Here is a 17,084-nt window from a genome sequence, read left to right on the forward strand (position 1 = left end):
TGCTTGTTATGCACTGTGGAAACCAACCACATTCAGAAAATTCTCTCCACAGAGCCTGCACTACACTGTATTATCCCCATGTGATAGACTTTATAATGAAAGGTGCTAAATGTAACAGGCTGTGTTGTGGGTGATTAGGATCACATTTTCACCTCTTATTGCTTTTACATTGTATCTATTCAGACGTTTTGATAACATGTGGTATATTCTGTCGTAAACACAACTAAAATTTAGAATAGTAATTGTTGCAAAATACAAATGATGTACTTCACAGCATTCTTTTCTATTGTTGGCCATTTTCCCTCAAACTGTGGTGAAAGTCAACACTGAGCCAATACCAGTGCGTCCACTTTTTTTTTTTTTATTTGCGTGACAATCTTAAGATGTAATCTCAAATCTCTAAAGGCTCCCTCTTTTTCTGTGAGATGCCATTAAGTTCTGAGGCGTTTATGTCTTTTTAATGAGAGAGCTAAATTGCCTTCATACACGGTGATTTTTGCGCAAATGAAAGCCTTGCAGACTATGAATGTAAAGTAGACAACTAAATGTTCCTTGGCACATTGTGGGCCATGGGCAGCTGCATTAGGATTCACACTGACGACCATGTGACAAAGCCGAGCAGTACTCTCTACTGGAAAATATTTAAAATGTAATGAACAAAATGCAGATTCATAGCAGCAACACAACACTGTCATTATAGGACATGTCAAACTTCTACCTAATATCTAGACTACTGTATCCTTTTGATCAGGAATGACTAGACACTAGTTTCCTGCAGAAGGTGATTCCTTTGGTGCAAGTAATATCTGAAAAATCTTCAGAAACAGCCAGGTTTGTGACAGTTACATCACAGGATATCAGTTATGTAATATATTTTCTAACAGCACATATCCCCAAATCACCCCTCTACTCTTTAGACTTTCTGTGGTTTGACAGCTACATCGGTACTGAGATGAGAAAAATCAGTTTGTCTGATATCACAAAATGTTCTCAACTTGTGGTAAATGGCCAGTTAAGAAGTTCTGGGCCCACAGATCAAAATAGTGACAAAATATCTAACAAAATGATGTGAACTCAAGGACCTCAGATCAGTGAAGGGAGGTTGTTCACGTTGTCATTGCTCAGTTGATGTTATGTGACATATGTTCCACACGCAGGTGGTCATATGTGGGAGGAGATCACTGCCCCTGTCTCTCATTAAAGACGGTCTTTCGATGTGACTGTCCTATTTGACTTTTCTCCCACCATCCACTGACTCCTGGTTGATGACTTTTGACCTTTTCCCAGTTGATGCTGTGACAGGTGTTCACAGGCAGCTGGTGCTGACTGCTACTGATTTTCTCTCATCTGAGCTACTTTTTCACAGATATAAAAATCCTGTATTTGACACTTCAGTATAAGTACATAGGTTTTGTCAGCAAAATTTACTTAAAGTATCATCACCCTTCTAAGAGGTTATATTACTACACTGTATATAATATAATATAATATAATATAATATAATATAATATATTAACTTCAATATAATCATGCAAAACAGAAAACAAAACTTTAAGTGATGAAATACAAAATTAGGTCCAAACAGTATTTTTTTTACATACACTTCTGTCAGCTTATAAATGAAAATACCATACCACATGGTCATGTTCCACTATTTTCTGGGCAAGTATGTAACATTAGTAAGATAGACTTAGACTTAGACTTAGACGGACTTTATTGATCCCTTTGGGATGACTCCCTCGGGGATTACGTGAGAGATTTTCTAAGTTTTTTAAGTTTCTAAGATTTTCTAAAAGATTTTCTAGTCTGTGCTAATGAACAGTGAAATGATAATCTGATTCATGTTTAAATTTTGCAAGAATTTCTAATAGCATTGTTCTTTTTTATATCAGTGCCCCACAAGCACGCAGGCTTTGTTGAGTAAAATAGACCATACAGAATCTATTGTAAGTATGCATCAAGCTGATTTAGAGTTTAGTTCGCAGTATGTCTATCTGCTCTCTGTGTTTGTACCTGTTTTATCATCTCTTCTCAATCACTACTGTTACAGTCAAGACATGTCAAGACATGTCAAGCCACTTCTCATATATGACCCTGGCCTGTTTTTCTCACACTTATGTACAAGTCATATTTGGTGTGATAGTCCTCCCTTCAGTTAAAGCCTCCACTTTGTTCATGTGTAAGGTCTCAATTGATTTAGGAGGCTCTCACATTCATATAGAGCAGCAGCTCCAAACACTTCATTTTTCACACTAAATGGGGCATCATAATTAGCTGCTAAATAGATTAGAAACATTCATCTAGTCAAGTGTTTTCCATTTTCCTTTACATGTAATTTCAGAGAGGCAAGGGTACGTCTGTCAAAGTCTCACTGTAAAGAAAACAAAGTCAGTCCACTGTCGATCTTGGTCAGAGCTCATAATTACCACAAGGTTTATTTCACTTTCATTTACATCATATCAAATTTACTACAGCAATTATTATGGTGTGCAGGTCTTTTCAGAACCTGATAAATTAGATGCTCACACCCTATGTGTAAGACAGAGTTTGGTGCTATTTAATGTAATATGTATTGTGTTTTTATTAAATTATAGGAGTAAGTAAATGTACTGGTTGTCTCTACTCTAAAGTTTCTAGATTTGCAGTTGAAAAATCAGTTAATGTCATTGTGTTGTAGACTAAATTAGACATTTGTCAAGATTAGAGGCTCAAGTTGAAGAAGCCATTCAGTGGAATAAACTGTGTGTGTGTGTGTGTGTGTGTGTGTATGTGTGTGTGGTAAAAAGTGTCTCTATTTTGAAATACAAGGCAAATAAATGTCTCGCTTCGTGTGGTTTAGTTAAATCTTGAGGATGAGCCCCAAGTGAAGTTGTTGTTCTGACACTCAGGTCTAAAAAAGATATTCAGTTCAGTCTGACATCGTTTGTCCTTGGCACTACAGTAGGCAGAAACTGATAAATAAAATACAATAAAAGATTGCAGATTGTAGTAAGTAACACATAACATAAGTTATAAAAGTTCTATAAAAGTCTTTGTTCCTATCTCAGGAGGCTGTAAATTCAAGCCTCCTCTAAAGGTTGTGATCCAGTCCAGCTTTTATAGAATAATAGACACAATACCAAGGGTATTAGATTGTGAAATACACAGTTTGATGTGGGCATGCGCCATGTTGGCTCTTTGCGTATTTGACCTTAAAACAACTGTTTCAGATGGTATTTGAATGGAAGCAGGGGAGTATTTATAGTGCAGGCTACATGGTCATAGGGATCTCAATGGAGCAAAATTAAGATATATCAGTCTCAATATTATGTGCTTCATGATTTATAAATAAAAGACTAGATTTACAAATAGTGAGATTATTTTACATATACATCCCAACTTGAATAAACAGTGGTATTTTGCATTATACACATAGGTTACTTTTGTTTTGAGTTTTGAGACTCTTTTATCAGCCTTTTCTTCTGAAAGATCCGGTTAGGATATTGTGCTTTTAACATAAAACTTTACAGATGAGTCACACTACAACATCATGCAGTTACATCTACATCTGAAACAAATGTCTTCCTTATGATTCAAACTGAGGACTAGAGCACTTTGTCCTTTACTTTTGTGTTTCAAGCTTCTGCATGAAGCCAAGCTTTCTGCAATGCCCTCTGTAGTACCTACAATAAACGAATACATGCTGAATATGGGGCACTGGTATGCAGTACATCGATATACCTGTGTATTTTTGAAGTGACTGCATTGCAACCCTAGAGCTGTTTATTGGTTAAGGGGGAGCACTGGGGACACCTCACTGAGAGCTGAGGTAGTTTAGCTGAAGGCAGTGCCGCTGGCATACCCTCATTCCCATTCAGTCATGCTGTTGACTGCTAACAAGTGACTCTGATCAGATTTACGGCTCAGATCATGTGTGAGGGCAGTGGGGCAACACAACCAGATACTGCCTGTTGGAACCTCTTAGCCGTGTTTGATGCTCACTGTCTCTTGGAAATTATATTCATATTATACTAAATTGTTTTCAAATAACTTGCCAGATACATTCATCAACAACATTTCATCCTTATTTTAATAGAAAATGGAATCTGGTATACATTATGTTTCCAACAAAACATATTTTCTGTTGCAAATTTGATGTAAAAATACTTCCTAGTAAACAGGGTTAATGTTATATAAAGTGGAAGTGTACACTCAGTAAACTTGTTTTGTAATACTCGCCATGGTCCACGGTCACCATGATTTTTAATACAAAGTTATTTCCTCAGGAGCAGCTTGCAAGAGATTTGATGTTCCACTGTTTGGTTTCAGATCTTAAAATACAAAACTATACCAGACTAAAATTGGTTGTTGAGACAGAATCACCATGCTGCCTTCCTCGCTCATCCGCCCCTATCATTGCCATGATTTAGCCGAATGAGGAGTTCCTTGGAAAAAGCTATAAAACACAGAGTGAGGAAGGGGAGTGGTGGTTGTTTATATGCAGGACCTCAAGTGGAGGGCAGTGAAGAGAGACGATGCACAGCATAGCGAGAGATAAACACAAGAGATACAGAGGGAGATTGACGAGTGAAATCAGCGGCGTGATTAATGTGACAACCTTTAAGAAAAGGTTATGGATCCGTTGGGAACACTAATGTCTGTAGGACATGGAGGAGAAGCAGAGTGTAGAAAAGGGCAGGAGTCAAGTAAGGTGCAAAATTACAGGAATACCCCATTCTCATGGGGTACTGTACCCTCTACTCTCTAGACTTTCTCTCACTGTTTGGTATATTTTACTGTACATCTGGAGGGATGTTTCTAAATGTTTTAACTGTGCTATTCTAACTCATCAATCATTTAAAAAACACTGACTCATAATATGTTGTCAATAAAGCAACATGTTTTGAGGGACAATTCTGCATATTAACTCCATACAGTAGCTGCACTGGGCACATATTCAGAAGAATATTAAAAATACCTATTTGTCTATATCATCAAATATTTGTTACTTAAAGAGTAGTAATCAAAGTTAAAGTGTGGGCTAAAAAATCCTGTGAAGCTATTCGCTTTTAAGAGTTTAACACTCAAAACTAGTGTGATATTCAAGCTGAAGTGCCATTTAGTTTCATCTTATTCATTCAACCGTCCTGTTAGGAGCATTTTGTTTTGTTTTGCCCTTACTTTTCCTGCAGTATCAAGTGATGTATCCATCTCCTTGATTTCATTTTCAGCTGACACAGTAGCTGTTACTAGAAGCAGTTAAATTTCATCCATGCACCATTTTCTTGGCACGATTCTCCAACACGTGAAAATGGCCGTTAATGGGCACAACCCATCTACTTCACCGCATCAGACCGATTTAAATTGCTGAACAAATCAGAGATGTGGGCCACGATTCATTATTTTGAACATTGCTAAGTCCTGTCCTACAAGTCCTCCAACCCAAACAATGTGTCAGAACTTCGTCGTCATGGTAACAGTAATGAGCACACAGATGAGGTTGTGGATCGCTGATGGTGTGGTTAGGTTTAGGTTGAGGAAAAGATCATGGTTTGGGTCCCGTAAGGTTAGAGGACCTTCATCGTCATGGTTACAAGAATAAACATAGCTAAGGTTATGGAACAGTCATGGATAAAAGAGACGATGCTGACTATTGGTTTCAGAGCTATAGGTGTAGCTGAACGTGCTGTGTCTTGTCAACCCATCCATCCACCCCAGCCTCCTCCTAATGCAGACTTTGTTGTTCTTAAAACTACATCAGCTGACTTCCTTCTTTGCTCATGACACAATAACCTAACAATAAAACATGACTCTGGGTCATAATAAGCTGCTGGCACAGATGACCTGGGGTTGTTTTTTTTACAGGAGGACAGTCTCGCCCTGACTGGTGCAATGAAGAATGTTACATCACCTTTTTTTCCAACTGAATTCATCTTACCTTAAACCAGTGTGTTATGGTCAGGATTAGTAAGACAAGCACAGACAAAACAGCACAGGCAGAGATCTCCCATGTGAAATCAACAGAGCAGTTGTAACTTCAGCTGAAAATAGTATTTTAATATAATATTTTAATGTAGAATGAAGTTGATGAGGAGTCTGTTTAATGACTCTATACAGAATGAAAAAACAGGGTGTGTCGTTATAACATAGATGCATACCACACAATCACAACATCCCTATTTTTTAATCTCTCTCCCCACATTTCCTGTCTGCTTCTGTACTGTACTATATTCTATCACATAGATGCAAAAATCATGAAAAAATACTCTTAAAATAAAAAAAAGGTGTCATTATTGAGAGCCTCAAAATGTCAGTGGGTAAATATACAGCACGGAGTATATTACCACTGAGAAACAAAGAAGGAATTTTAAAATTAATATAAAACTCTAAATAATATTACAACAATGGAACATAATCAAATACACATTAAATGTGATATATTAATCTATAGGCAGCTCTTTTTCAAATGTGAGATTTAATAGTCTTAATGTACTTCTGAAACTCTACAGAAAACTCAGACTCCATACTCTCTCTCACACACACAAACACCACGTTACATTCCACCAACATCAGTCAGTCCTACTGTTGTACTGGGACATGGTCTGTCTTTACTTATTTACTGCTCACTGTTTTAGCCTTTGCTCTAAACAACTTTCTGCCCAGCTCAGAGAGACATATTGTTTTGCTTTTCCCTATTGTCTAGCCCACCCTCAAGCACCTGCAACAACATTCAACTCCCACACATGAATGTCTTAATGAGAGAATTTAGTTCGTCCACTTCCAAACACCATGTGCTCAGACTGAAAGTACAGTGTCCCCTTTTAGCAGCCTGCAATCAGGGAGAAGCAGTGGGTTAAATTGTGTCATTGAGGCTAATTATGGGCAATTAAAAGCCAGTTGCCTGTTGCACTGATATTTACTGGGGATAAAATGTGATACACTGACTGTTAATTCGTGTTACATGGGATTTATAGAGAGCACTTTAGAAACAATACCAGTATTCATCAAGAGCTTTTTTTAAGCCTTACTAATGGCATAGCACTGTAGGGATGGTAACGTCGGTCTTTTGATGGATGGATGGATTAGCACAAAATGTTGTGCAGATATTCATTGTTTTCCCTAACAGAAAATTGTAATAACTTCACTGATTCTATTAGTCCAGCACTTTGGTTTATGACCATTCCCAATAGCATTTGTTGTACTTTGTATTTAGTTCTAATTAGCAATTGCAAGGTAACACTCTAAGATGGCGAACCTAGTAAACATTATACCAGCTAATCATTATTGTTATTGTGAGCATGTTAGCATGCTGACTTTAGCATTAAGGTCAAAGCACCACTGTGCCTGACAGAGCTGTGTCCCAATTACTTAGCAATTGTATACAGTGAATACTAATAATGCAGTATACTTTCTTTTCATGCATGCATTCTTCTTGTCTCAAATGTTGTAATGTTGTAATGTAAATTTGTATTTACTGATACATTTTTCAAATGCATGAAATATGGCTTCCCTATACGTATTTATCAAATGCTTTCCATATCCATTAACTGCATACAGTATATTGAAGTTAGACCAAGCTTTAGTACTCCTGTCTGCAGCAGCCCCTTCATCTGCTCTACTCATCTTTCCAGTTTTATCCATACTTAATTCCTCCTCCATCTCTGTTTAATGATCCCTATTTAGTTTGTGCTCCAGTGAAGACTGCTGCTGGTATTGCTGCTCTAGAGATGAGTATTCTGGGGCAGGATAAGTTGCAGTGTGCCTCCTATCCATTATTGATCCATGATTAACTAGAGTTCAGCTGGGTTCTCAACTTCAATGCACTAAAATAGGCTGGGAAATCATGGCAAAGGGATGTGGTTCTGTCACTGCACTGGCATACAAGAAAGCAGAGTATGAAAATATCTTATCAAAGTGGCTTCCTGTGGTATTTGCTGTGATTTTACCATTATCCCTCTGGAAAGCAAACAAAGTTCCTCACAGTGGTTATGATAGTAAGTGTGAACTGACTATAGGGGTGGTATTGATGATAACACAGGCTAGAGGTAATAGAAGCCTGTTAGCTTACCCCCTCCCTCTTCGACAGCCATCTGTATCACTCAGGGAAAGCCTCCTCGAGACAGCTCCACAGACACGTTGATCCTGATGCATCTTGACACTAATGGTGCACACAACTGACCTTTGGGGCTGTCGAGTGCTCTCAAACAACACTTCCTGCATGTGTTTATGTCCCAGAGACAGTATAATGAGGATGTATCTGCAGCCAGCCAACTCCAGGAGCAAGTGCCAGGATACAGCTGCTGCCACCAGGGCTAATCACAGCTTCTTGCCTGGCTCACATTATGTCAGTGGTGGCATTCTTACGGCAGTGTTAGGGACAGATCTTCTTCGGATAAACTCAAGACATATTTTTGGCAATCTTGTGGTTTGTGCAGTCAGATAATATTGCTATTTACGCACATGAATACACCTAAACATTTTCCTGTTTTATAGTGTGTGCTTATCGCAAATCATGTTTGTGTGATATCAAAGAAAATTATTGATTCATCCTATGTCTATGCATGGTCAGAGGCATATTCTATCACTGTACTAAACCAGCGTTATGTTTTAGGAAATTAGAGGGAAATTAGAAGAAATTTAATTGATATTAAATAAATGAGTTGATGATGGGTAAATACAGAAAAATATACGACACAAATGTTTTTAATTTTCACTTAATTAATTTATTGTCTCATCAGTTTCCAGAGCCAAGGTGATTCTTTCGGTGTCTTGTTTTGTTGAACAATAGTCAAAACCAAAGATACTGAATGTACAATCACATAAAACTGATAAACACAGCTCATATTGGAGAAACTAAAACAGAGAACGTTGGAGTTCTTGCTTAAAAACTGGTCAAAGTGATTAATCAGTCATTAAAATATGTGGTGGTTAGATTTCTGTCGATCAACTAATATTTTAATTTACTCTTTCACCTCTACAACTGGCTTCCTCCTCACACTCATATGCAGTGAGTGTCAACAGACATAGACTAATCATTACCATGATATAATCTCATTGTTGTTATTATTGAGCATATACAGCTAATTTTTAAGGACAAGTAATTACAAAACATGAACAGGTGGCAGTTAAAAGACAAACAGAAGAAAGAGGACAAACAGTATATTTTCCCTCAAAAACAATCTGAATGAAGTTTTGGGAAGTTATTCTACCGAATGCACAGAATGCATTTTATCCTAACATCGTGTTGAATCCAATCCTGAAGGACAAGCAAGTATAAGCACAGGAGAATGTTTGCGGAGCTCTTTCATTTTCACTTCTGGGTGAGTCTGTATGGATGTTTGCTGTGTTGAAGCAACTGAAGCGGCACTGAGAGCAGCTTTGGAGTCAGTGTGAAATCTCAGCACCGCACTCCACTTTATCTGTCCAGGCTGTTCTGGGGGGTCGCATCATTAAATATTCACATGGCACTCAGAGGACTTCATCTTAGGGGAGGTTTACCTGACCAACACCTGTCCAATCTTTGTTTTCCATCAGAATGAGCTTTGACATACCTGCGGTGCAGCAGAGAAGATCTCCTTAAAGGTCTTTAACCTTGCCATCAAGGGCAGATGTAGCTTCACTCTCAAGCAAAATATCACCTTTCAGAATCAGACATGATTCATACCCATACAGTTATTGATATTTCTTGCTGGTAATATTGCTATTCATTTTATAGTAGAAACTGGTTTGTGCTGCAGAAAACTGATTAAACTTCCTCATTTGTCTCTTCCATGTTGAGTGACTGTCCTTTGACAGTATATTCACTCTGGGGGGTGAGATGGCGGTGTGTATAAAAAAGAAGAGTGATCATTTACCAGTTCTTCACCACCAAAAATTCCAGCCAAATGTGTTTCCTCCTGTACGTTGCCCTGCTGTGACTGTCTGACAAACAATGGGTGGAATACCCAGTTAAAAGTGCAGAGGAATTGAGGCACAAAAACTGAATCCTCATTATTTTGTAGCAGTGACATGTTTGGGATTTAGTTGGGTCAGTTTTCTCTGTGTCCAATGATTACTATCATGGCTTTACTCCCAATTATTCCCCATGATGGCAGGTGGGAGAAAACTGTGGGATGGAAACTGTTCTAGCCCAGTTTTGTAGAATTACTGCTCTGATGCAAGGGTTCAAATTTCAAGGGCAATATATAGAAATTCCACAACAATCTCATTAGTGAGACTTTTAGTTTGCCAATTAGCATTCAACCTTGAAGTTTTATACACAGACAAAAGTCACCATCTGTCAGTACAATGCAGGACAGCGCTCTGTGATGATGATGTGCTCACAGCTTCCTAACTGTGTTTGTTTTGGCTGCAGGAACTTCTACTACATCACCATGCTGCGCGACCCAGTCTCCCGCTACCTGAGCGAGTGGAAGCACGTCCAGCGCGGAGCCACATGGAAGACCGCCCTCCATATGTGTGATGGACGCTCGCCCACCCAGGACGAGCTGCCCACCTGCTACAGCGGGGATGATTGGTCCGGTGTCACCCTGACAGAATTCATGAACTGCCCGTCCAACCTGGCTAATAACAGGCAGGTCCGTATGCTGGCCGACCTGAGCCTGGTGGGCTGCTACAACCTGTCCTCTATGAACGAGAGCCAGCGCAACCACATCCTATTGAGCAGCGCCATGAGCAACCTGAAGAACATGGCTTTCTACGGTCTGACCGAGTTTCAGCGCAAGACGCAGTACCTGTTTGAGCGGACGTTCAGTCTGCGTTTCATCTCCGCGTTCACGCAGATCAACAGCACGCGAGCCGCCAACGTGGACCTGAGCGAGCCCGTGCGCAGACGCATCGAGGAGCTCAACTTCTTGGACGTGCAGTTGTACGAGTACGCGAAAGACCTGTTCCTCCAGCGTTTCCAGTTCACCCGCCAGAGGGAGCACCAGGAGGTGCGTTTGAAGAGGCGCGAGGAGAGGCGCTGGCTGAGGGAGCAGAGAGGGCAGGGCAGGCCGTGGCACAGAGGTAGCGGAAACAGAGGCGGGAGGGTGGGGGGAGGAGGCCTCGAGAGAGGGACTGATGGTGACTTCCCCACCACCACTGAGGACTACACGAGCCAAGTGGCTCGCTGGTGAGGCTCTGGTCCTGTAAAGAGAGAGCAGTGAGAGAAAAAAACATTCAAATTAAAACATTTCCTTTGACACTCTCTCGCACATTCTACATCTCTCTCTTTTTGTCTCACTGTTAATCTGTCTCTTGCATCTATTCGTTTCTCAGCTTCAGTGTGATCCGAGTGCTCTGCTGTTTCTTTACGAAAACTGCCAAGTCTGTGAGTCTCACAGCAGCTCTGCCTTGGAGTACCCTTTGGTGTCTTAAATCTTTAAATGCTGTTTATATATATATATATATATATATATATATTCATTTAATTTGTTGCCTTGGTTCTTTATCATTTGTTGAAATAGACAGTATACTGAGGTGAAAGGGGGGGAAACAATCAAAAGAAGCTGCCATAGACGGCATTGCTTTTAATTTTGACATTCAGTGCAAAAGAAAGAATGTCACTGAAGTCACTGTCCTTGTTGCATCAGGTAGGAAACATTTTCCATTTGAAAGATGTAGTTTTAGAAGAAGTGATGGTTGCATGGCACACATCCACATTATACTTTCAGTTGGGGGTAGCGGTTTCCAAAAGATATACAGTACTGTAAACCAAAGTGAATAAAGAACACAATGTATTGTACAATTTATTTGCTTTTAATTTAATGCCAATTAAACCCTCTCTAAGGACCATATTGTATGCATGCAGTACCCACTTTTTAAACAAAATTATAGAAGACTGATGCTGGTATGTGCAATAGAACACAGATTTTAACACCTCTATCAAAGTGAACATATTGTGCCAGTCACAAAGGGGGCATCCTGCTGAACAAAAAGACCATCATTCCCAGTACTTCATGGCAAAACATTGTGTTTTTTTATTTGGGAAATAATAACAAATGCTCTGCAATGAGAAAAGCATATTTTGTAGTGAGTTGCAGAAATAGAAAGTTGGTAAATAGAACAGGTGATGAAATGTGTCAGTGTGGCCGGCGTGTGGCTCGACTGTAAATTAGATGATCAGCATTCAGTTCTCATGCCCTTCCCTGTCACACTGGCTGCTTTTACATGTTTGTAGAGCTGACGGCAACTGCACTGTGGGCAGCGAGAGTGCCCTAATGCCAGCAGAGTGCCAGCCTACAAAGACCAGCCTCAAAGCAGAGAGTCGAGAAATAAAACATGTCTGTCATTTCTTCTTCCCGATAGTTTCCAGTCCCTCAAATCCAATCAGCACAGCAATACGTGAGGATGAAAGAGGGTTTGCTTTTATCTGGTTAAATAGGCTTCAGTGATGCGTCTTATGCCTCTTATCTCATATTCACTCAAAATCCCTGCTTATCAAATTAAATGTTCACTAAATGTCAACACTGAAGTCATATAGCTGCTGCTGTTCTAACAGGATTTTCTCATGTTTCCTCTGATTGCAGTTACTTATAAAATACCTCAGATGGTACCGTTTTGTCTCATTTTAAAGAAACACCCATGCTTTGTCTTTTTTGACTGATTCATCCCCTGGTACAGTGAATGAGTTGAATGAATGCAGGTTCAATTGTTTGAGCTGTACTGATGCACCCCCATCCATGGATGAGGCAGAATAAAGATGTGGTGTATAGCACATTGACAACACTCTGCCAAGTGTTTCAAGTGGAGCTACTTGCTACAGCTCAGAATATTGACTCACTCTGTGTGTAAATTAAAACTAAGGTCATGTAGTCATGCCATTTGTGATGTAGCAGTGAAACAGCATGTTGACAAAATTTTGTTAATCTCAAATGGGTAAACTGGGATTCTTGTCATTTTCACCATAAAAGCGTTAGAGTGAATTTTTGCGATAACATGGTGTTAATGCTACTTTATTCTAGTATTTCACTACATTTCAAAGGGAAATGTTGTATACTTAAACTTCATTCCATTTATTTGACAGTAGTTTGTGGCTACATTGCAAACTTCTCATGCAACATTAAAATGTTCCTTATACGCTGATATCATTAGCAATATCCAATTATATCACACAGACCAGAACAAAACATTGTTTAAAAAAAAACTCATATCATCAGGACTGGTGTGGTTCAATCAGATGTGATAAGTGGTGGAAAAGTACTGAGATCCTGTAGCAAAAGTACCAATATTACAATGTATAAAGACTCTGTTACCAGGAAACATTCTGCATTTAACATCTCTACTTTTGTAAAAGTACAGAGCTATTGTCATCTATATGTGCTTTAAGCATCAAAGTAAAACTAGTGTGCAGTAAAATAGGCCCAGTGATTGATAGAGTATTACATATTACATTAGTAGATTATTAACCCTGATGCATCAATGTCCAAGCAACATTTTTATTTTTGTAGTTGGTCAAGGTGGAGCTAGTTTTAACTGCTAATGTCTGAAAGGTGAAGCATGGCAAAATGTTTTTCTGTTTGAAATCACACTGTGATACATGCATCATATTTGTTTTATGTAAAATCTTTGTCTATAAAGTAACTAGTCACTATATCGGTCATATAAATGTCATGTGGTAAAATGTTAAACCCCCCCCCCCCCCCGAAATGTAGTTAAGTACAAGTATAAAGTAGTATAAAATAGAAATACTCAAGTAAAGCACAAGCATGTTGAAAATATACTTAAGTAAATGTACTAGGTTACTTTTAACAACTGGATTTAACTGGCAGTGGCCTGGCCAGAGGAAGACTGAGCAGAGCCATCATTAATGTTATTAGTAATGCCTGTGTCTGTGAAAATGTATGCACCCATTGTGACTTTTACTAAGACAAAGAAGCTGAGTACTTCTATAATCGCATACAGAGTGTTCAGTATTTACTGCTAATTCAATTACTGATAGAACACAGGAGGATTTCTTTTTAAAATGGCAATTGCCAAAAGGCCGTTTTATTTTGGAAATTTCTTTTAATAAACCAACATGCTGCACTGCTGTGTGACAAGCTGTAGGAATTATAATGTTCCCCAGTGACAGATGGCATTAGTACTGCATGAGCAGCAGAAGTGCTGTATGGCTATTAATGAAACACTAATGAAACACTTCTTCTAATGCTGTACATGTGCTATAAACCCAAGTTACATATACATATGTATTTATGTTTGTATGTATGTGTGTGTGTATGTGCACGCGCACATATGCGTGTGCATGTGTGTCTGTGATGTTAAATTCATTATTGGAAATTAAATTCAAGTCATTAACTCTGTATTTATTTCCTCTGCATAACAATGAAACAATGTGTGGATAGGAAACTTATGTTTAAATGATCAGATCTCATTGACTCATGAATAAATCATTCACAAAGGTTAGGGTTAATTTTCCAGTTGCAGTTGCCATTTTCTGTGCAACAGTCTATCTGTGTCAGCCTCCATGTCTGAGAACAGAAAATATTGTTTAATTACTAAAAAATAATGAGTTTATGCTGTTGAAATTTAGGCTTCTTAGGCTTTTTTTTTCTGATTTCTGAATATTTGACTCACCAAAGCTGCATCCTAAAAAATGTTTTCACCAATTTCAAAGTTAGGGAAGTGAAATCTCTCAGATTATGATGTAAATAATAAACTGAATAAAAGCTCATATGGATTTTCACTTGAAACCATACTGCCATTCCAAGAAGTGTGATGTGCCACTCTGTTAAAGGAGCATTTCAGTGAACTTGTACTGCCACTCCATGATAGTGCATTTCTCTGTGAAGCTGATTTATCTGTATTTATTTGTTTATTTATATGATTTTATCTGTCGCTAAAGAATGGCTTTGCCTGATGGAAAATACCTGTATTACCAACACCTCAGTGATAATGGAAGAGAGCTTTCTTAGTGTAAGAATTTCTATGTACATGTTAAAAGTCTTGTGATGAAATGAGCAGTCTTAAAGCCTTTTGGCGTGTAATATTTAATCTGCCATTTTTCTTGTTAGATCCAAAAAAAAAAAAGAGTGAATTCTGCGTAAGATATCAGAAATAAATGCATTGAATGGTCATGATATCATGATGTGTGCTGCTTTTATTTTCTCAGTCTAGCTATTTACTGTATAGACAGTTCATTTGAACTGAGTGAATGCACACATGCTGTACTGGAGTTTGTTGACAGGTGGTCAGGATCTATCTGCTATATTTGTGCATCAGGGTGCAGGAGGCTGGAATCAGTCCCCGCATACGTGGTGAAATACACAGGGGAGGAGACCAGTCTATCACTAAACCTGGTAAATATTACACTGAGGACATATATACAGAATATATATTCTTTCAGCCTCTGTATACAACTTTTAAAATAAAGATATGTTGGCAACTGAAGCTTGAACTGTTAACAATTTAAATGTTTTGGAGCACTCACAAGGCCACTGATGAATAGTCTTAATGCTTGCAGGTGTTTTGAACTCACTTCTCACCAAAGAGATATTCAAAAAAACAGAGTAACTCAATGACAGCATCAAATGTATACTGAGTAGTGAATGTGACAGAGTTTAACCATATTTTTAGCCCATATATGAATCATACATTGACAGATCTGATCACTACTCCTTCATTACTGTACATTGACTGTAACATACATACCGTAGCATCTGTCAACCAATGAAAAGAAGAAAGTAGAAACAGAAGACAGAACAAGTTCCAAGACTGCTTTGCTGATACTTTTTCATCTTGCAAAAGGTCAAGAGGTAATAGAACAAAACCAGAAATAGCCAGCTTGATTAACTAATTATAGGGCACATACTGTATGCATATATATATATATATATATAGATAGATAGATAGATAGATAAAACTCCTCATAGAAGGTTCATGATACTGTCACTCTGAAAAGCAGTGATGTTTTTGTTATGAGATCACTGATTCACTGAGTGCCACAATATTACCAGAAAAGTACATTTATTTCCCTTCACCATCAAACCATTACACCAAAGTGTTGCAGTGCTTATACTGACATAACTTGGTGCTTTCCAAGACACACTTCACATTACAGCTTTATATTTCCTGCCATTCTTTTACCCCTCAGGATGTACAGTATGGAATGCTAGCTCAGCATTTCAGCGACTGACCGCAGCAAGTCATCTCCACCCACAAGGCATGACTGTATTATCTTCAGTGTGTACAACCATTGCTTGAAGACAGTGCTATACTTCCCTTAAATCTGGTGTCTGATACTGAACGATGGTACACAGAAGAAAAAGTTCTTAAAGCATTTAGTATGAACATCAACATCAATATCCACAATAACACATTTTAGCACTGCACTTTATTCAGATGGGAAAAAATAAAATTGTGTTGTGTGTGTTTTGTTTTTCCTTGTTCAATAAAATAACAAGATCACTTATTATCCTTGAATCACAATAATGTTAGCACAATTCTTCAAACAAGAAAAAAAGACAGTGATAAAGATTGCTGTATCTGTTGTAAGAGAACAGGCTTTGAAAAACAAAGTGTTTATCACTGATGGGAAATGATATTATAATTAAAAGCACAGGTGAGCACAGGGATGTGATACAGCTTGCATCACAAAGCTAACACCTCACTGTTTGGTTTCTGAGCTGACCATGTCCCTCATGTTGATTCCCTGGATTTGTAAGATTTGTGAAAATATATTTTAGAGAAGACTGACATCTACTGGCTATAAGATATAAATGCTATGTTTCTTCTCTTCCATGATCTGTTAAATTGGCTGTTAATTTTTACAAATAACACAAAAATTCCCAAGTTTTCCACATGACATTTTTACAGCTGCAATAAGTGAAATAGAAATTAACCTGCCTTCCTATTTAAACAGATGAATTTCTCTCTTTTTTTTTTTTTTAATTCTTTTGCAAATTTGTACCACTAGATGGGAGTATGGCTCTCAAAAATTATTTGTGCTGCAAGTACAGAGTTTTCAAGTAAAGTGAGTAGGTAATGTGAAGCAGTTAGTGAAGAAATTAGTGCTTGGTCACTGATAATCCGCAGTTCAGTTTGAGTAAAGATTCTGAAGATTTAGGGAAGTGCATGTGGCTTAAAAACAAAAAGAACTCAAAATGTGACACCAACCAAAGCCGCAC

The 17,084-nt window shown here is 38.3% G+C and overlaps 1 protein-coding gene across 1 annotated transcript in view; it reads left to right on the forward strand.

Annotated features, from left to right (window-relative positions):
* The window catches only part of hs6st3b (heparan sulfate 6-O-sulfotransferase 3b), a 58,051-nt gene extending 43,013 nt beyond the window's left edge, over window positions 1-15,038 (forward strand). The window contains exon 2 of the mRNA XM_018673559.2: window positions 10,334-15,038. Coding sequence (XP_018529075.1) covers window positions 10,334-11,096 — 763 coding nt within the window. The 3' untranslated portion in view covers window positions 11,097-15,038. The remainder of the gene's footprint in view (window positions 1-10,333) is intronic.
* The last annotated feature ends 2,046 nt before the right edge of the window (window positions 15,039-17,084 follow it).

The sequence above is a fragment of the Lates calcarifer genome, linkage group LG1, assembly GCF_001640805.2.
Source record: "Lates calcarifer isolate ASB-BC8 linkage group LG1, TLL_Latcal_v3, whole genome shotgun sequence".
NCBI classification, from domain to species: domain Eukaryota; kingdom Metazoa; phylum Chordata; class Actinopteri; family Centropomidae; genus Lates; species Lates calcarifer.